This window comes from Gekko japonicus, unplaced genomic scaffold (genome assembly GCF_001447785.1).
Source record: "Gekko japonicus isolate JY-2015 unplaced genomic scaffold, Gekko_japonicus_V1.1 scaffold4251, whole genome shotgun sequence".
In the NCBI taxonomy this organism is placed as follows: domain Eukaryota; kingdom Metazoa; phylum Chordata; class Lepidosauria; order Squamata; family Gekkonidae; genus Gekko; species Gekko japonicus.
In genome coordinates this window covers 32319-57326 of record NW_015173264.1, presented here as the reverse complement: position 1 = coordinate 57326, position 25008 = coordinate 32319, and the positions used below count along the sequence as shown (strand labels likewise).

Sequence of the window (25008 nt, the reverse complement as noted above, 5' to 3'; positions counted from 1 at the left end):
ATGCCGGGCTTTATGGATGACACTTCCATGCTAGCTGGCTCTTCGGCTTGGAAACTGAGATGAGCACCACCCCCTAGAGTCGGATTCAACTAGCTTTCGAGCAAGGGAAACCTTTTTATAGATGGAACACTCTGTCTGGGGCAGTGATGCTCTGCATTCTTTGTGCTTGGGGGGGAACAGTGGGAGCAATGTTCCCTCTAAGATGTGGAATCCTGTGAGCAAAAATTCAACTTTGTGAGCTGCTGGCATTCAAGTTGTGAGCGAGCAATTTGGCTACTGCACGAATTCGTTTGCTCTGGAGCCGTCCCTTCCTGAGCCAAGACAAAAATGCGTGAGCCGGAGGCTAAAAAACTGTGAGCTAGCTCACACCAACTCAGCTTAGAGGGAACACTGGCCTTGACACGACTTTTTCAAGACACTATACATTCTGGAAAAGCCTGCTAGACTAGAAACAATCTTGAAACAAATGAAACAAGGGGTGATTTTCCACTAGCGCTGCTCTATCTCTTCCCTTTTGCCTCGATGGTAGGTGTCAATTTCACACAAGCTGCTGCCTCGCAGCTTCACGCGGATTTCCCCCCCCTGTCTACACAATCCTGTTTTTTGAGGATTGAGTGGACGTGGGGAAAATCACACGAAGCTGCGAGGCAAAATGCGGCCGCGCAGCAGCTTGTGTGAAATTGACACCTACCATCGAGGCAAAAGGGAAGAGATACCCCGGAGCAGCGCTAGTGGGAAATCACCCAAGTATATTTACTACATCAAATCGTATCATGATATAAGTCTCGTAAAAACAAATAATGCTATAGTGCTTCATAGTCTACATTATGTTTCTTCTTGCATCCACTGACTAGCCTGAGTCCTTGCCCATTTATTAAAAAAAAAAATCCCAGTGCAAAATCAATGCCAAGAAAGTAAATACGTGCACAACTGACAGTTGTCAACTGTGATTAAACGATGAATGTCTTGTTGTGGCAGAATTTGGATGACTTAGGTCAGAACAGACACATTCTCATTGCAGACCTTGGCTTGGATCCTTGGCTTAGATCCTTGCCTTCTTTCCAATTGCAACCCTTTGCAGAGGTGGTTGCAGAGTAGGTGTTCTGCTATGGATGGTTTGTGTGTTCCTCTTTTTTTTGGTCATCAAATCACAGCTGAGTTATGGTGAAGAAGAAGAAGAAGAAGAAGAAAAGAAGAGAAGAAGAAGAAGAAGAGATTGGATTTATACCCCGCCCTTCACTTGGAGTCTCAGAGCGGCTTACAAACTCCTTTCCCTTCCCCTCCTCACAACAGACACCCTGTGAGGTGGGTGGGGCTGAGAGAACTCTAACACAAACTGCTCTTTCAGGAACAGCTGTGCCAGAGCTTGTGACTGACCCAAGGTCACATCAGCAGGTGCAAGTGGAGGAGTGGGGAATCAAACCCGGCTCTCCCAGATTAGAGTCCGCACACTTAACCACTACACCAGTGATGGCAAACCTTTTAGAGACCGAGTGCCCAAACTGCGACCCAAACCCCACTTATTTATCGCAAAGTGCAATTTAACCTGAATACATTAACTTAAGTTGATCCAAACAAAGTAAGGAAAGCAATCCCAAATGCTTTAATTTACTTAAAATTATTTGGCAGAGAATTTGACACTTAAAGATGGTCTGGGCCTGGCTGGGGCGATGGCACGCGTGCCCACAGAGAGGGCTCTGAGTGCCACCCCTGGCACCCATGCCATAGGTTCGCCACCACTGCCATAGGGTTTTCAAGGCAAGAGATACTCAGAGGCGGTTTACCATTGTCTGCCTCTGCGTCGTGACACTGGTATTCCTGGGAGGTCTCCCATCCAAGTAATAACCAGGGCTGACCCTGCTTAGCTTCCAAGATCTGATGAGATTAGGCTAGCCTGGGTTATCCAGGTCTGTGTTCCACTTAGCACTGGCATTTTTCAGCTCACTGAAACACACAGGTATTCTGTGAGCAGAAGTGCCCGATTCTAGAGGAATGGGCTCCCCAGTGAAGGTCTGTAAGGACTTTTAAACCTCACAACATACAAAGGCTGCGTGTCAGAGGAAACAGGGCCTAGGGTTCAAGCTTTTGTCTCCGAATGGCCTGAACTTTCAATATTCTGATGCTCATTCAATAACCTGACAGGTTGATTCTGCCCGGGGTAAGCCTTAATCTTTAGAATAAGTGGGCAGATATAATTCTTCCCCACATGAATGCCACCCACATTCCTGTGATTGATTAAACTCCTCTGCACGTTCCCTTCACATAGCTGTTACCAGAGTAGCTGGACACTGAGAAGTGCTTCGCATATGTTTAACCAGTTTGGTGTAGTGGTTAAGTGCGCGGACTCTAATCTGGGAGAACCGGGTTTGATTCCCCGCTCCTCCACTTGCACCTGCTGATGTGACCTTGGGTCAGTCACAAGCTCTGGCACAGCTGTTCCTGAAAGAGCAGTTTGTGTTAAGAGTTCTCTCAGCCCCACCCACCTGTTGTGGGGAGGGGAAGGGAAAGGAGTTTGTAAGCCGCTCTGAGACTCCAAGTGAAGGGCGGGGTATAAATCCAATCTCTTCTTCTTCTTTCTTCTTCTCCTTAACCTGAATTGGGCACAGGTAAGGGCAAAGCATACCACACACACACCCAACAAAAAGTGGAGGGCTTTAGGCCGGCTTCAGATTGCTCGAAAGGACTGTACTGAATGTGAATTCTGGTCTTAACAAACCGACCAAATTCTCCCTTTCATTTCAAATAATTCATATGAAGAGTAAGATGTTATACAAATAAGCCTCATTTCTACCTAATTTAGCAAAAGAGGCCACACTTACGATCGTTATCGTGAATAATTTGGAAGTTTTTCACCGAGGCCTGTGTTACACGACCATGAAAATTTAAAACATAAGATTGGGTGTCATCGTTCCAGACCGGGGTTTTGTTGTGCAGCTCAATGACGCTCTCTGTGTTTTTGTTCTGCCACCTTGCAAGGAGTGTTTCATGTTCCTGTAAGAAGGAGGGGTACAAGCTTTAATTCAGTGAAGAGTCCCAAAGAAGTGTCTTCCTCATGCCGACCCTACATTAAAAACCATGTAAAATGTAACCCCAACTCTAAAGTGAACTTAAAACACTACAAGGGGAAGTTTAAAACCTGGGAAAAGTAAAGACAGTCACAGATATGCAACAGCCCATTCAGAATCCCACAGCTTTTTTCTAGGTTACACTTTTATTTTAGACACAAGTATTACATTTGAGACTCCCCCCCAACTTGCACAATGTAATATGATTACATTAACACTTTTGGAACCCATGGCATAGCATATAAACAAGGACACAGGCTACCGACAGTCTGACCAACACCTTCATTAAAACTCTGTACAGTGTTGTGTAAAATCTTGATTTGGATTCACCCTGTGTTTATACACCACTTGTTGGTGGGGGGTTACAAGTCTCCCCCCAAATTTAATATCCGCTGTGAAAAGAACTGAAACTGGTGTCCCACATGGCGTTTAATATATTTCTAAGTTTTCAATAAAAATCTAACATTGCCTGTTCCTGTAGACAAGATCTCAAAAGTCCCAATCAACAGAAGTCTTGCTTCTCCATACAATTTTCATTCTCCCCTCTTTGTCTTACAGCCTAATTAATTATTTCCTCTCCTCTCTATGACTTGCATCAATCATTCAAGAATCTACAATTAATTCAGTTCACAGAGGGGGGAAGAGAGAAAGAGAGTAGGCAAGGCTACTGCTCATTATTTTTTATAATCATAATTTTACAGTAGTACTGTAACAGTCTTAAAAATACAATAGGGGGAAGTTTGCAAAGTGAAAATCTTCACCACAACCACTAATAGAAAAGAACTGGTAATTACAACTGATTCATAAATCCCTGGGTAGCGGAACAAAAATTTAAAGGAACAGGAGCCTTGGGTAACCTCAGTAGTTCTTTGACTCTCCACATGAAGCAGTCTGGCACTGCAACTGCATTTTATTGTTAAAATATTACAAATAATAGGAGTGAAAAAAGATCAGAAAACAAGCAGAAAACCATAAGAATGAAATGTTCCGCCAACAACCTCTGATCCTCTATTAAAACTGAGCGAACAATACATAGCAATTCAAAACTAGATGGCTCATAGGGAAGCAACCACAATGAGGCTGTAGAACTCACAATTTAACCTTGATTGGATCACTTCGCCATAGTTACTGTTGACAAGTTAATGTCACAGAGTTTACCAGATATACAGTCCCAGCCTAAACAGATTTATGTCCAACTAAGCCCACAGACTTCAGTAGATTTAGAAGTTCTTTGAGAAAGTGAACGAGCATGTAGATAATGGTGAACTGGTAGACATTATATACTTGGACTTTCAAAAGGCTTTTGACAAGGTACTGCACGGAAGACTCCTGAGTCAAGTTAGCAGTCATGGGATAAGAGGATTAAGGTAAAGGTAAAGGTTCCCTTGCTCGAAAGCCAGTCGAATCCAACTCTAGGGTTGCGGTGCTCATCTTCGTTTCAAAGCCGAAGAGCCAGCGCTGTCCGAAGACGTTTCCGTGGTCATGTGGCCGGCATGACTAAACACCAAGGCGCACGGAACACTGTTACCTTCCCACCGAAGTGGTACCTATTTATCTACTTGCAATTTCTTGCTTTCGAACTGCTTGGTTGGCAGGAGCTGGAACTAGAGACGGGAGCTCACTCCGTCATGTGGCACCCTGGGTCTCGAACTGCTGAACTACTGACCTTCCACAGCCTGCAGTTCAGTGTCTTAACCACTTGAGCCACCGCAGCTCCTTAAGAGGATTAAAAACTGGTTAAATGGCAGGAATCAATGGCCAGTTCTCCCAATGGATGGAAGTAAGCAGTGGGCTTCCCACAAGGATCAGTACTGGAGCTGGTACTATTTAATTTATTCATCAGTGATCTGGAACTGGGGGTGAGTAGTGTAGTGCTCAAGTTTGCAGAGGACACCAAAATATTCAGGATGGTGAAAACCAAGGGTGACTGTGAAGAGCTCCAAGAGGATCTCCACAAACTGGGTGAGTGGGTGACAATGTGTAAAATAAAGTTCAACATTGGTAAGTGTAACATGATGCACATTGGGACAAAAAAAAAATCCAACTTCAGATGTAGTCTAAAGGGATCTGAACTCGCTGAGACTGAGAGGGGGAAAAAAATCTTGGGGTCATAGTAGATACCTCGATGAAAATGTCAGCCCGGTGTGCTGCAACAGTGAAAAAAAGGCAAACTCTGCGTTAGGGGTAGAAAATAAACGGCCAATATTATAACAACCCTGCATAGATCTATGGTGTGGCCTTATTTGGAATACTGTGTATAGTTCTCGTCACCATATCTCAAAAAGGACATGGTAGAGTTGGAAAAAGTAACGAAGAAGGCAACCAAGATGATGAGGGGGTTGGAGCACCTTCCCTATGAGAAAAGGCTGAAGAGCCTGGGGCTTTTCAGTTTGGAAAAGAGATGACTAACAGGGGACATGATAGAGGTCTATAATATTATGCATAGGGTAGAGCGAACTGACCAAGAGAACGTTTTCTCCTTCTCCCAAAATAACTGAAAAGGGCATCAAATGAAGCTGATGGGTAGTAGATTCAGGACAGACAAAAGGAAATACCTCTTTACACAACTAGTGATTAAAATGTGTAACTGGCTGCCAGAAGATGTAGTGATGGCCACAGGCATAAATTGCTTTAAATGGGGATTAGACAGATCCATGGAGGACAGGTCTATCAGTGGCTACTAGCCATATGGACTAAAGGGAAATTCCACATTTGGAGGCAGTAAACCTTAGAATCCGAGTGCCATGAAAGAACAGCAGGGGAAGGCCTCTTCTGTCTCCATGCCCTGTTGTTGCCCCTCAAGAGGAACTGGTTGGCCATTGTGTGAGACAGGATGCAGGGCTAGATGGACCCCTGGTCTGATTCAGCAAGGCTCTTCTTATATTCTTACGCTCTTAACATGTAGTTCTGTTTAGGATTGCTCTGAAAGTGACTTACATTGCGTGGTCTGATGGAAACCCTTTCATGGTCCATACTCATTCCTGGGATGATGACACTCATTTTGCGAGGACCTTTAAACCCCAAAACATTTGTCTCCTGTTTTTAAATAAATAAAAGAAACACTCTTAATATTGCATTCATTAAATTTTGAAATCAGCCTACAAATAAATACCTTAACCTGCTACAGGATTATCCTACTCTCAACCAACAATAGGCAAGAATATTTAGGCTCAGAAAGTCAAAAGTATATTTACCATAATGCTTAAAAATGTGAGCAACAACCCAGCAATGGCCACAAGTCCATTCTATGATAAATCAAACTTGTTACAGTAATTGTTGTTAACACAACAAGCTGAGCCGGCTGAAGCTGAACCCGGCGAAGACGGAGGTCCTGTGCCTGGGTCGTGGTGGTATGGGATTGGGGCTCCCGCTCCCGGCCTTCGATGGGGCACCTTTGGTGCCAGCTTCGGAGGTTAGGAGTTTGGGAGTGCTCCTGGACCCCACCTTAACGCTGGAGGCCCAGGTGGCGGCCACTGCCAAAGCAGCCTTTTATCATCTACGGCTGGTGCGGCAGTTGGTCCCCTTCCTTAGCCGCGGCGATCTGGCCACAGTGATCCATGCGACGGTCACCTCGACGTTAGATTACTGTAACGCTCTCTACATGGGGCTGCCTTTGTCACAAATTCGGAGGCTGCAGCTGGTGCAGCCCTACTGGGATATGCAATAGGGAGTAAGTATTGTAGTCATTTATGTATCCTGTGAGATGTGCATTTTTGCCTAAACTGTTTTAACCGTTGACTTTTACTGCACTTGTGCCTTAATTGTTTTAACGTTGTATTTTTACCGCACTTTTGTACCTGTGTAAGCCGCCCAGAGCCCGCGTTCGGGGAGGGCAGGGTGTAAATGAAATAAAATAAATAAATAAATAAATAAATAAATAAATAAATAAACACTACTACTACTTCTGCTGCTACTACTACTACTATTTTGAACACTCTGAAATTACATACATATGAGGGGTTGGTGAGGCTGAAAAAGCTTCTCTTGTCTAGAGTCACCTGCTGAGATGGCAGAGATGAAGTAAAGGTAAAGGTGCCCTTGCTCGAAAGCTAGTCAAAGCCAACTCTACGGTTGCGGTGCTCATCTCCGTTTCAAAGCCGAAGAGCCAGCGCTGTCCAAAGACATTTCCGTGGTCATGTGGCCGGCATGACTAAACACCAAGGCGCATGGAATGCTGTTACCTTCCCACTGAAGTGGTATCTATTTATCTACTTGCAATTTCTTGCTTTCGAACTGCTAGGTTGGCAGGAGCTGGAACTAGAGACGGGAGCTCACTTCGTCATGCGGCACACTCGAGTCTTGGAATGCTGAACTACCGACCTTCCACAGCCTGCAGTTCAGCGTCTTAACCACTTGAGCCACCGCAGCTCCTACTAGAGATGAAGTAGGAGTGTGCATCTGGATATCCCCAAGCCCAAATTAAACCTGAAATCAGCCAAAGCTCAGGGATAAGTAACATGGCCTAGAACACTCCCAAATTTCTGGGAGTAGGGAAAAGTTATGTCCTGAATGGTAATATAACTTAACTGCTGTTGGAAATTGGAAAGGTCCAGTACTAGGTGAATTCTCTGATCCCCCCTCCCTAGACCTTGTATGGCAAAATGCATAAGGGATTTGTATGACAAAGCTGTCACCTATTGCCACATCAAACAATACATTGTGCATAGCCAAGCCTTACGCTATAGTCACATCTGCTCCAACCCCTCATTCAGAGATACTCGCAGGGGTCGTTTCGTAGAAAAAGAGCTAGGGGGACTCATTAGCATAACTCATTAGCATATGCCACACCCCCTGACATCACCGGAAGTGTGTCATAAGGCCACACACCCCACCCCCAATGGGCCCGGCCGCCGGCCTTGCAGCTCCACTGCCGAGCCCCATGAGGGGCCCGGCGGTGGACCTGCAAGGCCGGCGGGAGTGCAAGGAAGCCCCGCAAAGGCCCTCCCTGGCCCCAGGCAGGCAGGGGTGGGGAGAGGCAGGGAGGAAGCAACTTACCCTCCCTCTTCTCCTGCCTCCTCCTGGCTGAATGAGGGCCGGAAGCGGGGCAGCCGGAAGCAGGGCTTCGTCATAGGCCCTGCCCCCCGTACCTCACCCAGGGGAACTGCGATCCCCCGCGTTCCCCCCCGAAATGACCTCTGCTCACTCTAAGGATCTGCAACAGGCATTTTTGCAACTACAGTATCCTCCTGATATGGTGAGAAAGATTATTGGAAAAGCCAGAATGATACCCAGAGACAGCTTACTACAAGACAAGCCTAAATAAAATGACAACGAAACACCGTTGGTGGTGACCTATAGCTCACAATTCAAGCCAGTTCAACGCATTGTTAATAACCTACAACCCATGCTGGATAGTGACACTTCCCTCACACAGGCACCCGGGGAGCTGACCTTTTCTTGCTCACAGACAGCTGCTAACCAGAAACAACTTCTCACCCGCAATGATAAACTACTTAACAGTAACATGGACTCTGGTACCAAGGCCTGCAACAAACCAAGATGCCAACTTTGCTCTCATATAGATTCTAGCAACACCATCAGTGGACCCAGCAACATCAGCCATACCATCTCAAGCTCATCCTCTAATGTGATCTATGCCATCCCATGTCAGCAATGCCCTTCCACTCTCTGCACTGGAAAAACAGGACAGTCTAACAAAGAATTAATGGACATAAGTTTGACATCAGAAACCACAACATTCAAAAACCAGTGGGGGGACTTTTCAGCCTTCCAGGACATTCAGTTGCTGACTTAAAAGTAGCAGGTATCTTACAAAGGAATTTCAAAGGGAGATGAGAAAAAGAGACTGCTGAATTCCAACTGATAATGAAACACAAGACAATACATCCACCTGGATTGAATCAAGACCTAGGTTTCCTGTCTCATTACCAGTGCAGATTTCTCCACACCTACTACCTTTCTGCATACCACACCTAATCCAATCACACCTGCTATTGTCATTTGCCTGCTAATGTCATTTGGCATCTGAAATCACTCCACTTTCCAATATGTAGGACAGATAGACTCACATTCTAGTTGTATTTGAAGAAGTGAGCAGTGACTCACAAAAGCTCATACCCTACCACAAATGTTAGTCTTTAAGGTGCTACTGGACTCTTACTCTTTTCTACCTATCACCTGGCATCTTTTTTTCCCCTTTTTTGGTTGACTGGAATTATGGCAGTGTTTTGGTTTCAGAGAGGCAAAAAAGCATGGAGAGGGAAGAGGGAGGAAAGGGAAGCTAGCCCCAACCATCAGCTATTAGGTACCTCATCCCTTTACATTTTAAAGGGCCAGGTCTACTAGGCATTACTTCCTGAGGGCAGGTCTATCTTCCCCTGCGACTCTTCAAAGTTTAAAAGCAAAGGTAAAAGGTAAAAGCCAGCGCTGTCTGAAGACGTTTCCATGGTCATGTGGCCGGCATGACTAAACACCAAGGCGCACGAAACGCTGTTACCTTCCCACTGAAGTGGCACCTATTTATCTACTTGCAATTTCTTGCTTTCGAACTGCTAGGTTGGCAGGAGCTGGAACTAGAGACGGGAGCTCACTCTGTCATGCGGCACACTCGGGTCTCGAACTGCTGAACTACCGACCTTCCACAGCCTGCAGTTCAGCGTCTTAACCACTTAAGCCACCGCAGCTCCATCTTAAAAGCAAAAGGAAGCACCAAAACAGTCAGGGATTTATCTGGCCAGCATCTGCCCTTCTGTCGTCTCTACAGCCACATTAAAGTCATTTCTCCTAGTTAAAGTCCCCACTGTTGGCATCAGAACCTGCTCCCACAGCCCAGAACAGAGGCAGAACCCGCTCCCACAGCCCAAAAATAGAGGGCAGCCAGTGGGAGGCCCCCGGACTCCCAAAAGTCTTGGCTACAGGAATCTCCATCTCTCTCCTTTCATTTGCGGCAACAAGTGGAAAGATGAGCAACAACGAAAGAGGCAAGATGGAGCCACCTTCCTCATTGCTCTGCTGGCAACTGGTGGATACGTTCAGTTCAGTACATATTATTTGTGGCCTAGATAGTTAACATTTCATAAGTCCCTTTCCTTGTAGGATCAAACAGCCCCTCATTGATGGCCTTGCAGAGATTGGTTAAGATTCTTTTCCCGTGTGTGTGTGTGTATATGAAACATCCTACAGAGTTGATTGTTCTTGACAAGTTTTTAATCAGTGCTGTTTAGGGCTGCCAAGTGGGGGCGGGGGGCGAGTAAACCCCCGCTTTGGAGGCCCGATTTCTGCTGCCGCGGAATTGGGCCCCGGGGAAAACTCCGCACCCTGAAGCGCAGCGTGACGCAACCATATTGCTCACTTTGGGGGCGTGGCCCGGATCATTGGAGGAAAAACTCTATGGTTTTCCCTCCGATTATGGGGGCCACGCCCCCAACGTGATCCACGTAGTGGGTCACTTCCGGGACACGCGCGTCGGAGACGAACTCCCAGAGCCGAGTGACGCTCCCCCGCCAGTAAGTTTATACGACTTGGCAACCCTAGTACTGTTGCTTTATTGTTTTTATCATTTACACTGAAGCCATATTTGAATGGGCTGTCTCAATGGGCTGTTTTTATGGCCTATGTTTTTACGCTGGGCTAGGTTTTTATGCCAAATTTTCATTAATATCTTTTAATATTTTGTTTTTTAATTTTAATTTTATAAGCCATCTTGGGTCAGTTCCTGGAAAAGTGGCATAACTTTTTCTAAATATATACACACATTTTAATTTGCTGCTATTGTACTGTTGCTTGTTTTATTTGTTTTAGTATAATATGTTACTTTAGTTGAATTAATTGCTGTTTTCATTTATTTTATTCTTTTTGTAAGTTGCTCTAAGAAGGGTGAGATATTAATTTTATAACTAAATACAATAATCGCCAAATAGGGGAGTAGCTGTGGCTCAATGGAAGAGCCTCTGCTTTGCATGCAGAAGGTCCCAGGTTGGATCCCTGGCATCTCCAGTTGAAAGTACCAGGTTGTAGGTGATGGGAAAGACCTCAGTCTGACATCCTGGAGACCTCTGCCAATCGGAGTAGACAATACTGACTTTGATGGACCGATGGTCTGATTCCATATAAGGCAGTTTCATGTGTTTTCATGTGTGTGCACTAAATTCCACAGAAAGAGGCTTACACACATAAATGGTTAAAGAATTGCACCCCACATGCTGATTAAAAACTGAGCAAATAGAATCTCATATAAATGGTTAAGAAGTCTAATAGTTGACTCCTCCAGGCTAATAGTTATATTTCACACTACGGGTGATTTTGCACTAGAGCTGCCTCGTGGCGCAGCCGCCGTTTGCCCCGACACAAACATGTCAATTTCACACCCGAAGCTGCGGGGCTGAATTTTGACTCGCGGCTTCACCCAATTTCCTCCGCAGTTTCGTGATCCCGGTTTTTGAGGATCATGAAACTGCGGAGGAAATCGGGTGAAGCTGCAGGTCAAATGCAGCCCGGCAGCCTCGGGTGAGAAATTGACAAATAGTGTCAGGGCAAATGGCGGCTGCACTGCGAGGCAGCTCTAGTGCGAAATCGCCCTACTTGTCTGAAATGTCCCTTTCCAAATGCTTACAATAGGGCTGCAGTTCTGACAATGACCGTTAGGTGCAGCTGCTGATTAATTAATGTCCAGCTGCACGATTTCATTGGGATCACAAAAGGTTAAAAGGATCTTAGCTCTTTCTTTTAATTAAGTAAATGCTTCCTAAGGAAAGCCAAGGGGGAAAGCACAGGGCTATGAATGATTACGTACTTGGGGCAACCATTTATATGTAGTGAATTACGTTTGGAATTTCTTTATAGATGCTCCTATGCAAAAAATCTTCTGTTATCCAGTAAGGCAACTCATCGGCCGATGATCCTCTGAGCTGGATCCTGGTGTTGTACACATGACACATTTCAACAAGAAGTTATCCACATGCATCCAACTGAATAATTCCAAAAACCACCCAAAATGCATTACAATGCATTAGGAGCCTGTGGTTAAGTCAGCTAAGCCAGTGTGGAATATTGGTTAAAAATGCTGGACTGGGACCTGAGAGACCAAGTTCCAGTTCACTCTTGGCATGAAAAGCACTGCATGGTCTTGGTCCCGTCACTCCTTCTCAGTCTAACCTATCTCACAGGGTTGTTGGAGGATAAAATTGAAGAAAGGAAGAGTCCTTGGAGGAAAGGAAGGATTAAAATGGACTGAATAAACAAATGAATGTACTAAATAGGCAAAGGTCATAATTGATTCCAAACAACATAAATAGCATCTGCAGTCACTTGATTTTTCCCCTAATCTAATCTGATGTCTTTACTTTTCTTTCAGAGCGACATTCCACACTCATGCCATATATCAGTTGTAATGTTTGTTGTGGATTTCCAACACTGAAGTACATGTTAGATCACAACGATATTTTTTAAATGGTATTAATGATTTATGTGCCATTCCCCCCCTGTAAATAAATGAGGAAACAAAGCCGCTTACATCATTCTCCTTGCCTCCATTTTCTCCTTCCAACAACCTGGTGAAGTAGGTCAGGCTGAGAGTATGTAATTGGCCCAAGACTTTCACCTAGCAAGCGTCCATGAACCTGCATCTCCCTGAAGCCAACACTCAAGCCACTACACCACACCATCTCTATATAATATTTACTTTCATTTTTAATCTCCTCATATATCAAGCTCCAAAACTATTTTACTTTTTTCTTCTTCTTAGAAGAAGAAGAGATTGGATTTATACCTCGCCCTTCACTACCCAAAGGTGTCTCAGAGCGGCTTACAAACTCCTTTCCCTTCCCCTCCCCACAACAGGCACCCTGTGAGGTAGAAGAAGAAGAGATTGGATTTATACCCTGCCCTTCACTTGGAGTCTCAGAGCGGCTTACAAACTCCTTTCCCTTCTCCTCCCCACAACAGACACCCTGTAAGGTAAAAGAAGAAGAAGAGCTTGGATTTATACCCCGCCCTTCACTACCCAAAGGCGTCTCAGAGCGGCTTACAATCTCCTTTCCCTTCCCCTCCCCACAACAGACACCCTGTGAGGTAAAAGAAGAAGAAGAAGAGATTAGATTTATACCCCGCCCTTCACTACCCAGAGGAGTCTCAGAGCAGCTTACAAACTCCTTTCCCTTCCGCTCCCCACAACAGACACCCTGTGAGGTAGGTGGGACTGAGACAGCTCTTGACAGAAACTGCTCTTTTTCAAGAACAGCTCTTATCAGAACTACGGCTTGCCTAAGGTCATCCAGCCAGGTGCAAGTGGAGGAGTGGGGAATCAAACCCGGTTCTCCCAGATTAGAGTCCACGCACTTAACCACTACACCAAACTGGTGTATAGATTGCATTTCCTTTCTTAATTTTATCTATGTTCATTTTTGTTTTCCCCTTGTTTGTTGTGTTTTGTTAACCTATGGTTGTGTGCATCTGTTGTGCAACACATATATAAATATTTTGCTCATATATATAAATATTTTGCTCAATAACTCCTTGAGCTGTGCTTACTTTTGGATAAGGGATACCTTATTTCCTCTTAATTTCTGCTTCCAGCACACTACTGGATTCATGGAGCAGTACTGTAAAGATGCTACCTTAAAATATAAAGCTGGACTCTATGCAGGGCTTAATTTGATGAGAGGTATTAGGCCTGTGTCTATTTTAAATAAAAAGCTGGGCCCAGAAACACATAAAGAAAGAAGATGTCTTTGGTCAAATATAGATTGCCTTTCCTTTACCAGTTGAAAAGTTCAGCCAGATCCTCTCCATCTGAGATTAATGACAATAACTTCCAAGACACGGGATGTGATTCCAAAGTGGTTTGAGCTCACCCCACCAAACACCCCTCCATTTAATAAATTAAACCAGAGGTTCCATCTAGCCATGTGATTCTATATGTTTGGCATCAGATGTCAAATTAATGCTAGATTGCCACTTTGCTTGAGTGATCTTGGGTAAGCAAGTCAGCATGCAGTGAATTCAGCAATTTCCTTGTTTGAACTAGGCACAGCAAATGGGCATGCAATCCGCATGAGCTAAGAGCATGCAGTGTGGTGATCTGGCCATCAAATGTTCATTTCAGTGTTTCATCTTTCCTCAAGGGAAATCCAGAATTTGAACACAAAAAGGGTCATGTGAGGATAAAGAAATCTTAGGAATATTCTTCGTGCCATGTTCCCCCACAGTGCATTTGCGCTATAGTTAGAATCATAGAATTATAGAGTTGGAAGGGACCTCCAGGGTTGTATGACTCATCCCAACAACATCCACTATCATTAACAAATTAATGCAGATATTATTTGTCTTATGGCCAGAATGAATGAATGGCCACAGTTACGCTGCTTTTTCACTAGTACTCTGTGCCTCTGATTTGACACACTGGACACTGTATTCCGCTAACACTGGAAGTCCAGCTAACCAATAATTATAGAAACAGAGTCTTGCTTTTGTACAATTTATTTACCCATGCTTCATTTAAATGTTTTTTTTAAGCGCATTATGCCTAAAATATACTCATTGAACAACTGTGGTCTTCTGACCATAGATGGTCCAAATTTCCTTTCATTGGACCATGAGATTGCTTTGGAAACAATAAAAGAAAATGATGAAGGCTTTTAGCAATGATGGACACTAAATTAAAGTGCAACTGGATGCAGCTGAACTCCTTCTGAACCCTGATGTAGCAATACTTGAACGTACAGGGAAGGCAGGCGATCAAAGTAGTAATGGCCTTCAGTCACTTAGAGATTTGTCAGACAAGGTAGTGCTATTCCGGTTCAACTCAGCAGTGTCTTTGCTGACAAACATCTCTATCCACATCTGTTTTATGAGGGGAAATTTTAGAAAGCAGGTGTGGGTGGTGATGTTTGTCATCATTGCTAGAAGCCTTCGTCATTTTCTTTTAATGTTTCCAAAATGAGCTCATGGTCCATTAAAAGAAAATAAGGGCCATATATAGACAGATAGCCACAGTTGTCTGAAAGAGCAAGCAATCTACAATAGTTTAAGAATCACTATCATAGATCAATTGTTATGTTATACTGATTTAAATGTTAATCCCTTAAAAAATGTTGTTCTTTAGTTTGCATCACAATGGTCCCTGCCACACGGCAGGGAAAAGGACGGCTGAACTGCGGCTAATCTGAGCCGCACCAACGTTGAGACGCCGTGGTGGGATCCCATGGATCCCCTGTGCCGCTGCGCGGTGCTCCCCGGCACGATCAGATGCCGGGGAGGAAGAGTCAGATGGGAGGGGGAGGCTGCCGAACTGCGCATGCTCGAGCATGCGCAGTACGGCCGGGGGCCGGGATGCAGCGGCGCAAGGACGCGCCGGCCGATCCCACGGCCCGGCTTGCGGCGCTCTAGTGGAAACAACCACCTAGGTAGGTGGTTCTTTTTTAGTGCGCGTTTTCGGCGGTAGGGACGGATCAGGGACGGGCAGGCAACGATTCCCAGATGTTGCCGTGGGATCGCGCCCGTTTGCTCCGCCCCCATTCCGTCCCCCTCCTGGCCCAAAACGCCTCGTATGAACAGGGCCCATGTCTATTTGATTTTTCAGATTCGAATCTCTGTGACATTCCCAGGTAAAGGACTTCATTTTCTATGTATTGAAAACAGGGACAATATAGTTTCCCTTTGATGAGTTTCTTGAAACAATTCAATTATTAAAAAAACAGAGAACAATCATAAAGGTCATCTAGTTGAGCATTCTGTGTTAATAAAGGATTTTCAATAAGCAAAAGATTATAGCACATAAACCAGATCATACATCATAGAGTTACCTGAAAGGCAAGGAATACACTTTACCAAAATAAATCCAGACTATATAAACGTAATTTTCCCAACCTGCCACAGGCTTCAATAGCTGTTGAAATGCTACCCACCCTCAAAAGAATATCTGAACTGCCAGGACTAGAAGAATGTTCCCTGAAGGAAAACAAATCCTACACAGAAAATATACAAAAATAATAATAATAAGAGATTGGATTTATACCCCACCCTTCACTACCCAAAGAAGTCTCAGAGTGGCTTACGAACCCCTTCCCCTCCCCACAACAGACACCCTGTGAGGTAGGTGGGGCTGAGAGAGCTCTTGACAGAAACTGCTCTTTTTCAAGAACAGCTGTGCCAGAACTATGGCTTGCCCAGGGTCATCCAGCAGGTGCAAGTGGAGGAGTGGGGAATCAAACCAGGTTCTTCCAGATTAGAGTCCACGCACTTAACCACTACACCAAACATGATATGTCAGGGAGAAAGCTAGGTTGAGACTCCTTCACAGTGATTACCGATATTAAAAGAATTAACTTTTCCTGTGCAGGAGTGCTCCCAAAGACAATCATGCTATACAATGTACGATCCAAAAGCCAGCTTCATCAGCTTAGGAGGCTGGGTTCTCTCAGTGAAATTGGTCAGGAGCTGGAAACCTCCGTCCTCAAATTTAACCATTCCCTCACTCTGTGCACTTTGTCTGCGGTGGTATTGACCAGACAAAAGTTATCAGCGCTTTCAGGCTTCCATCATAACCAGCATTCCCTCTAAGCTGAGTTAGTGTGAGCTAGCTCACAGTTTTTTAGCCTCGGGCTCACACATTTTTGTCTTGGCTCAGGAAGGAGGGCTCCAGAGCAAACTAATTGATGCAGTAGCCAAATCGCTCGCTCACAGCTTTAATGCAGCAGCTCACAAAGTAGAATTTTTGCTCACAAGACTCCATAGCTTAAAGGGAACACTGAATCAGTATTCAAATAATGTGGGGCTGTAGAAATCTGGGATAACAGTCAGATAAGGCCCTGATTAGGGATATAGCAGACTTTTCAAATGACATAATTACTTTTAACTCATTAAAGGCATTGCAGGATAACTGTGCTTTATATGCCATCTGTTTAAATAGGAATAGTTGCTGACAAAGGATACTTACATAGCAAATGGCAGCTAGCTCCTGGCGTAAATTACTTGTCTCTAAACTCAATGTTGTTTTCATTGGGTTTACTCCATTATCATAAACTGTAAACTTAGTACCCATGAGGTTTGATCTATCAGAGAGGGGAAAGAAATCACTTCATTGCCCAATACAGAGTATGCTAACTTTGTCCATTACTATCACTGAATCGCAACAGCCCACAAAATGCAAAAAGACTTCTGAAAACTGCAGCATTTTTATTTATTTATTATGTTTCTATCCCACCCTCCCCTGCGAGCAGGTTCAGGGCAGGTTACAACCAATTAAAACAGTTAAAATAGAGCTCCAATAAATCAAGTAAAATCACATTACAATACCAAGACAACAAACATTCTCAAGATGGGAATTTCCAGGAAGTCCTGGTTGAGTCTGCATGCATGCCAGGTGGATCAAGGGTTAGGCAGTAAATAATGAGCACTTATAACTTATCTCCATATGGGGGGAAAGCGAGGTGGTGTGGGGGGCAGGGGAGGCCATTATGCATGGACATACGCTGCCTCAACCAAAGGCCTCGCAGAACAGCTCAGTTTTGCAGCCCTGCAGAATTGTAACAGATCCCACAGGGCCCAGATCTCACCGGGAAGAGTGTTTCACCAGGTCAGGGTTGAAAAGGCCCTGGCCTTAGTCAAGGCTAAACGGATGTCTTTGGGGCTAGGACCACCAGAAAATGCTGTTGAGAGGAGTGCAGGTAGGGTTGCCAAGTCGATTGTACTCACCGGCGGGGGAGCTGGGGTCTGGGAGCTGCTGCTGGATGTGTGTGTGCGCACGCTTTGCGCACGCCACCAAAACATCACAGGAAGTGACGCACGACGTAGAGCATGTCAATTAAAACAGTTAAAATACAGCTCCAATAAATCAAGTAAAATCACATTGCAATACCAAGACAACAAACGTTCTCAAGAAGGAAATTTCCAGAACTTCGGGAGGGCGGGGTTCCCCCTGGGGCCCGATTCCGCGGCGGCAGAAATCGGGCCTCCAAAGCGGGGGTTTACCCACCACCTGCCCCCACTTGGCAGCCCTAAGTGCAGGGCTCTCTGGGGAACGTATGGGGAGAATCAGTCCTGCAGATATGATGGCCCAGGACCACATAGGGCTTTAAAAGTTGGCACTAAGACCTTAAATCTGATTTTGTATGCAACTGGTAGCCAATGTAGCTGGCGCAGCACTGGCTGTATGTGTGCCCACACAGGCGCTCCAGACAGGAGGTGCGCCGCTGCGTTTTGCACCTGCTGAAACTTCCGGATCAGGGTCAATGGTAGCCCTGCATGGATTGAGTTGCAGTAGTCTAATCTAGAGGGACCATTGTGTGGATCACTGTGGCCAGGTTGTGTGGGGAGAGGTAAGGGGTCAGTTGCCTGACCAGCTGAAGATGGTAGAAGACTGACCAGGCAACAGATGTGACTTGGGCCTCCATATAAAGTGAGGCATCCAAAATCACACCTAAATTCGTCACTGTTGGCACTGGTGGCAAAGATGCCCCATCAAGGGTTGGGAGGTGGATTCCCAGACCCCCTCCTTCGCAGCTCAGGAACAGGACCTCCATCTTCGATGGATTTAGTTTCAGTCAACTTTGAATAATTTAGTTTCAATCAGCTTTGATGGATTTGGTTTCAGTCAACTCTGGAAGGTGGGATATAACAAGTGGTGTTCCAGACTGGACTCCCATTTATTATAAAATTCTGATAAAATTAGTTAAAATCTCAGTTAAATCTAGTACCACTGAGACCAGAGATGTGATCTACTAATGACCAGGCATTCAGAAACATTTAGGATAAAAAACAAAGGGGGTGGGGTCAGCCTAGAAAACAAACCCAAAAGGATTGAGTAAACAAACCTCAAAATATATACAAATTAAAAAACTAAAATAAGTTTTAATCATCCATTAATTACAATGAAATAATTACCGATAGACCACATACACCATAAAAATTGCTCTACTGTACATAAATCCCTTTACCAATATGGCAACTGACACATATTCAGTTGGTCAAAGAATATAACAAAACAAGAAAACACCTAGCTTGGTCTGATGGCTGTTGTCTTCATCAGAAGGTTGTGGCTTGATATACTTACTGCTCCACTGAGGAAGGCAGTAGCCTGAACGTGTTTGGTGTTTAGTTGTTTTTATCATATTCATTGACCAACTGAATATGTGCCAATTGATTGCTGTTTATGAATATGTGCCACTTGATTGCTCTGCCATACTGGTAAAGGGATTTATGTCTAACAGAACAATTTTTTCATTGTGTGTGTGCAGGGCTCTTTTTGTAGAAAAAGCCCAGCAGGAACTTATTAGCATAATAGACCACACCCAACAGCAGAAACTCATTAGCATATTAGGCCACACCCCTGACAGCACAGCTCATTGGCATATTAGGCCGCATCCCCCATGTTACCAGAAGTGTGGTCAGCCAGCCACACCCACCTTTTGCTTCTTATTCTGTTTACCTTGTCTGTTGTCAAAACCCAGGGCTTTTTTTTGTAGCCGGAACTCCTTTGCATGTTAGGCCACACCCCCCTAATGTAGCCAATCCTAATGAGTTCCTGCTGTTGGGTGTGGCCTATTATGCTAATGCGTTTCTGCTGGGCGTGGCCAACTCGGGAGCCAGCCGGAACTCCGTTCCTGTGCGTTCCTGCCCAAAAATAGCCCTCTGTGTGTGTGTGTCAAGATTACTCTGTCAAAGATTTCTCACAGTGGAAGGGGTTGGATCCAACCCTTTGATATCACTAGGTAGAGGGTATGATTTTACAATCCCTAAATGTTCATTGGATTGTTTTAGCATATACCGTCTTAGCATGCACTTTCAGTACCTAAATATTTACCTCAGTTTCCCAATGAAACTCTCTCCCCCTCGTGACAGATCTGTCGGGTCTATGGAGATGAGGTAATTTGAGGTTTTGCTCTTTTTTCGCTTCCTTCCAGCTAACAGGAACACCTAACAAGTTGAGAAAATAGCAGTTAGAAAAACACCAAGGCCAACTTCTTGTGGTTTAATGTTATCAGCAAAAATGCAGACGGTCAGCACGAGTTAGCAAAAATGGGCTAAAAAATCAGGAAGCAAAGTATTTATTTATTCAACCCATTATGTATGATTTAAATAATTAAACCTGATAAAGTTTCCCTCAGGTGAAAGGAAAACAGATGCCAGTTCAGATCTCAAAAGTGGGAAGCCCAACTGCTTTAAGGGCTCCCCTTTAAGGGCACCAAAAATGGTATTTCCTAAGAACAAAGAATCAACTAAAGCCACGTTGCTTTTCTCAAGTCTTATATTTAATTAACTAAAGTATTAATTTTGGGGGAAAAATCAAGCCTTAACTGCAAGTTGTATATGATAATAATTAGACACTGCACACATTACTGATGTTATGCAGCTTGCAAGTGGTTAAGACGATGAACTGCAGGCTGTGGAAGGTCAGTAGTTCAGCAGTTTGAGACCCGAGTGTGCCGCATGATGGAGTGAGCTCCCGTCTCCAGTTCCAGTTCCTGCCAACCTAGCAGTTCGAAAGCAAGAAATTGCAAGTAGATCACTTCGGTGGGAAGGTAACAGCGTTCCGTGCGCCTTGGTGTTTAGTCATGCCGGCCACATGACCACGGAAATGTCTTTGGACAGCACGGGCTCTTCCACTTTGAAATGGAGACGAGCACCGCAACCCTAGAGTCGGACTCGACTGGCTTTCGAGCAAGGGAAACCTTTACCTTTATTGGTTAGAAAATGCTACACTTACATGTATTTTATATAGTGTTGAACTTTATCTTGTCATCCAACCGTAAATTAGGCACCCAAAACGAATTACAGAAATTCACTTTGACAAGACAATCGAAAATTCGACTTAACACATTATTTTAAATTTCTAATCAATCAGAGCATGCAAATAACCAAACAAATATCACCCCATCACCAGGATGCTTATTAGGACCCTCTCTTAAGAGGCCAGGGAAACAGTCAAAAATAATGTCTACCTATGAGATTGGTGCCACCGATCGTGACTCCACAGAGTTTAAGAGGCCAGGGAAACAGTCAAAAATAAGGTCTACCCATGAGTCAAATGAGATTGGTGCCACCGATTGTGACTCCACAGAGAAACCAGCTTGCTCTCATAGTGTTTGGAGTGTTAAGTTCTATGATACCTTGTTTAATATATTTACTATAAGGATGGAACCAGTGCAATGTAGAGGTGGGACTGCTGGACCTGGATCTAAGAGACTCAGGTTCAAGACCCCACTCTGCCATGAGGCTCACTGGATGACCTTGGGTCAGTCAGTCTCAGTCCATCTAACCCACCCTCACAGAAGTGGGAGGAGCTCTGAGCTCCTTAGAGGAAGGGTGGATAAGAATATACATTATTATTGTTACTGTTGTATCTTTAACAACAAAAATGATTATATAAGAGGCCACCCCTCACTCAAGATATTTATTTATTCATTGAATGTTGCTTGAGGAGAGATTTGGGGTTTGCTATTTTAATTTTGCTTTAAAGAGAGCCAGTTTAGAGTAGTGGTTAAGTGCGCGGACTCTAATCTGGGAGAACCGGGTTTGATTCTTCACTCCTCCACTTGCAGCTGCTGGTGTGACCTTGGGTCAGTCAAAAGCTCTGCGGCACAGCTGTCCTTGAAAAAGAGCAGTTTCTGTTAAGAGCTCTCTCAGCCCCACCCACCTCACAGGGTGTCTGTTGTGGGGAGGGGAGGGGAAAGGAGTTTGTAAGCTGCTCTGAGACTCCAAGTGAAGGGCGGGGTATAAATCCAATCTCTTCTTCTTCTTCTTCTTCTTCTTTAACCAAAAACGTTTTTAACTATTATTGTAAGCTGCCTTGAATGAGGAACGGTGGGATATAAAGGCTTTAATAAATAAATAAGGTTGGAATAATGAACACATCAAGCTGCCTTATGCTTGGTCCATGAAAGTCAATACTGTCTACTTAGAATGGTAGCAGCTCTGCCTATTACCTGATTTTTAACTGGAGGTGCCAGGTATTGAACCAGGGAACTTTTGCATGGCAAGCAGATGCTCTACCACTGAGCCATGGTCCTTCCCTTTAGACTGAGCATCCAAACCTTTCTGATCAAATACAGTTAACAAAACCTTTTCCATTGTTAGTAATGTGCCTTGTGGTACCTTAGCACAGGAACACTGGAAATTTTTATCAGTCATTCTTCCTGCTTGCAGAACAGAAAGCCATCTAATTTTTTGTGCTAATATGTTAGAAACACTTAGGAAGGATAACCCAATAGATGAGCACAATGAATTCCCACTCCTACACTTCTGCAGTTGTTTTGTTCTGCTATCTTATAGGAAATCAACAAAATGTGGTTTGCGACCTTTTTACCATCCTCCCTTTCCAAATGGAGGTAGTAAGTAGGGTACATTCCACGGTCCATTCCCTTCTTGTCTCTTGAGATTCGGCATTTGACAGTAGCACCCTGAGGAGCGGGTCTCACAGCAAATTCCTCCAGGTCATCAACATCTATTACAGGGCTGTTTGTTGAAGGGCTGGGCCCTGCAGCTGTCTCCTAGAAGAGAAAGAAATGCTTCCATGTACTTAAAATATAACAGGAGATTGAAATCACTTTGACGTTCAATATGGTCTCTATGAAGTCAATGGGCTTAGAAGAGTGTAACTGTTTAGGGCTGCACTCTCAAACTATAACATTTGGCCACTGGGAAAACAAAATTCTGGGAAGCTTTAGGGCTATGCGGAATGTGGCTCTGCTGAGTGCTATGGTACCTAATGGATAGACTTTGGTGGCAATCCTACTAATATCTCCATGGAAGCAAGCTCCATTGAATAAAATGGGACATACTTTTGAGTAGAGCTGCTTAGCCTTGGTCCCTATGTGATTTTTTCTGTATTTTTTCTTGGATTTTAAAAAAAATCTTAGGGGGCTGCACACTCCTCTTTTCAAGTGGGCTAACCTCTTTATACAGCTCTATAAAAAGTAGGGAATGCCAGAAATGCCACTCTCACTCTACACTCACAACAGTGCTTTGATACTTTGTGAATGCTTCTTTTAATTTTTTTTTCAATTTTACCTTTTTTATTTAGCCCAAAGAACTAAATCTAGACTAATTTAAGGGGGGAAATACAAGGAGCACAATTTATCTCTGCAGGAGAGCCATCTCCACTACACCCTCACATCTGTGTGCATTCAGTATAAGCTGATCTGAAAAAATACCCGGAAAATACCTTACTGGTATTTTTGGAGTATTATCTAAGCCGAATACAGATTACAGAATCTGATCTGCTACCAGTATAGCTGAGCCCGAATAAAGCCAATTTTTGGCTATTATTCGGGTATATTTAGCTATACCAAATGGCTGGTGGGCTCCTCTTGCAGCTCAGTTTAAACCAAGAGGAGCCAGCCCCAGCCAAGGTGATGTGGAGCTCTCAGCTTCCGCCACCCCAGCTGATCCTCTCTTGCCTCCCTGCTGCCCACAGATCCTGGGGCCAGCTTCTACTGTGGCATGGTTTAAACTTCACTGCAGGAGAAGCCCTCCCAGCCAGGTCTGTGTGAGGTGGGGAGCAACCTCTCCACTGCATGCAGATCCTGCAGCCAGCTTCTCCTGTGGCATGGATTGCTGCAGGAGAAGCCAAGCCAGCCCAGGGTGGGACTGGCTTTTCTTCAATCAGTATTTTTATACTCAAGTCTATTGGACTTGGAAAAAATTGGAATTTCCGAAAAATCCCAGATCCAAATACCATACCAGTATTGGGAACTGGGATTTTTCAGAAATACTGACATTTTTTCAGGTCCAATAGACCCAAACTGGAAAAAACTGTGGGGTTGTTGTTGTTGTTTTGCACACCCCTAGTCATCGCACTACTGATGCAGCAATTATTTATTTATTTTTGTATTTATAGCCTGCCCATCCCACAAGTGGGCTCAGGGCAGGTAACATCATATCAACAATACAATAAATACAGTTAAAAATTTTAAACACAATAATAAACATTAAAATTGGTGGTCACAATTTTAGGTTTGAGTTACTGCTATGACTTAACTTCCTTCTTGGTTGTATGATAAGACCAAGAAAAGAAATTATGCTTTCAAGTTACAGCAAAGCAAAATTTAGCTGAATATCAGTAAGTGCTTCCTTGCTGTAAAATTAGCTGGGCAATCCATTGAGATGGCTTAAGCTCTAAGGAATTCAGGTGAGCCAGATGTCCCGTGAGGCATGATTCCACCATTATGCCAGACTTTTCACCTTGTTTGATTTCTTGCTTGTTGCAGAACCTGGTCTGGTGTTACTGTTTAACTGGGAGGAACTTGAACTGTCCTCATCCTCCTCATCTTCCTCTTCATCAAAATTCATGCTGCTTGAAATACCTAAGATACATTTACAGAAAAAAATGACTACTACATAAAACAGTTTGCTGTGATAATTTTGTTTGCTCACCTTGTTTGATTTCTTGCTTGTTGCAGAACCTGGTCTGGTGTTACTGTTTAACTGGGAGGAACTTGAACTGTCCTCATCCTCCTCATCTTCCTCTTCATCAAAATTCATGCTGCTTGAAATACCTAAGATACATTTACAGGAAAAAAATGACTACTATATAAAACAGTTTGCTGTGATAATTCTTAATCTGAACACAATTTTGTTTGCAATCTCTACCATTCTTCCATCTCCATTATTTTTGGTTTTCAGAAACAGCACAAGATAGAAACTTTCTTCATGCCTTGCTGAAGTATTTGTCAGCCCACCACCATTAGGAAAATTCTGACTTAGCTAGATTATTGGTCCAAACCAGCATGGTGGATCTTGAATTCATACCTAACTGTAGTGTTTCCATCCTGTATCTACATATCTAATAGCCAAATTCCCTTTTGGGTGCAGATACTTATTTCTGCCAACAGAGGGCTCACTCTCCCCCAACAGCTTTTTCTACAGACTTAGGGGACTCTGTGGGACTACAGAAAAGTCCAAAAAGTTTTTTAAAAAAGTTGGGGAGGGTTGAATCCCCCCCCCAATACCTTTTGAAACAGCCTCCACAGGGGCCAGTTCATCCAGG

General features: G+C 44.1%; 1 protein-coding gene across 1 annotated transcript in view; it reads right to left on the bottom strand.

The window, feature by feature from the left end:
* LOC107120170 (tubby protein homolog) overlaps positions 1-25008 on the bottom strand; it is a gene marked incomplete at its 5' end in the record, with an annotated part of 58364 nt that overhangs the window by 2195 nt on the left and 31161 nt on the right. The window contains 6 exons of the mRNA XM_015422818.1: positions 2820-2991; positions 6003-6101; positions 16960-17074; positions 19825-19937; positions 22319-22510; positions 24396-24517. Coding sequence (XP_015278304.1) covers positions 2820-2991; positions 6003-6101; positions 16960-17074; positions 19825-19937; positions 22319-22510; positions 24396-24517 — 813 coding nt within the window. The remainder of the gene's footprint in view (positions 1-2819; positions 2992-6002; positions 6102-16959; positions 17075-19824; positions 19938-22318; positions 22511-24395; positions 24518-25008) is intronic.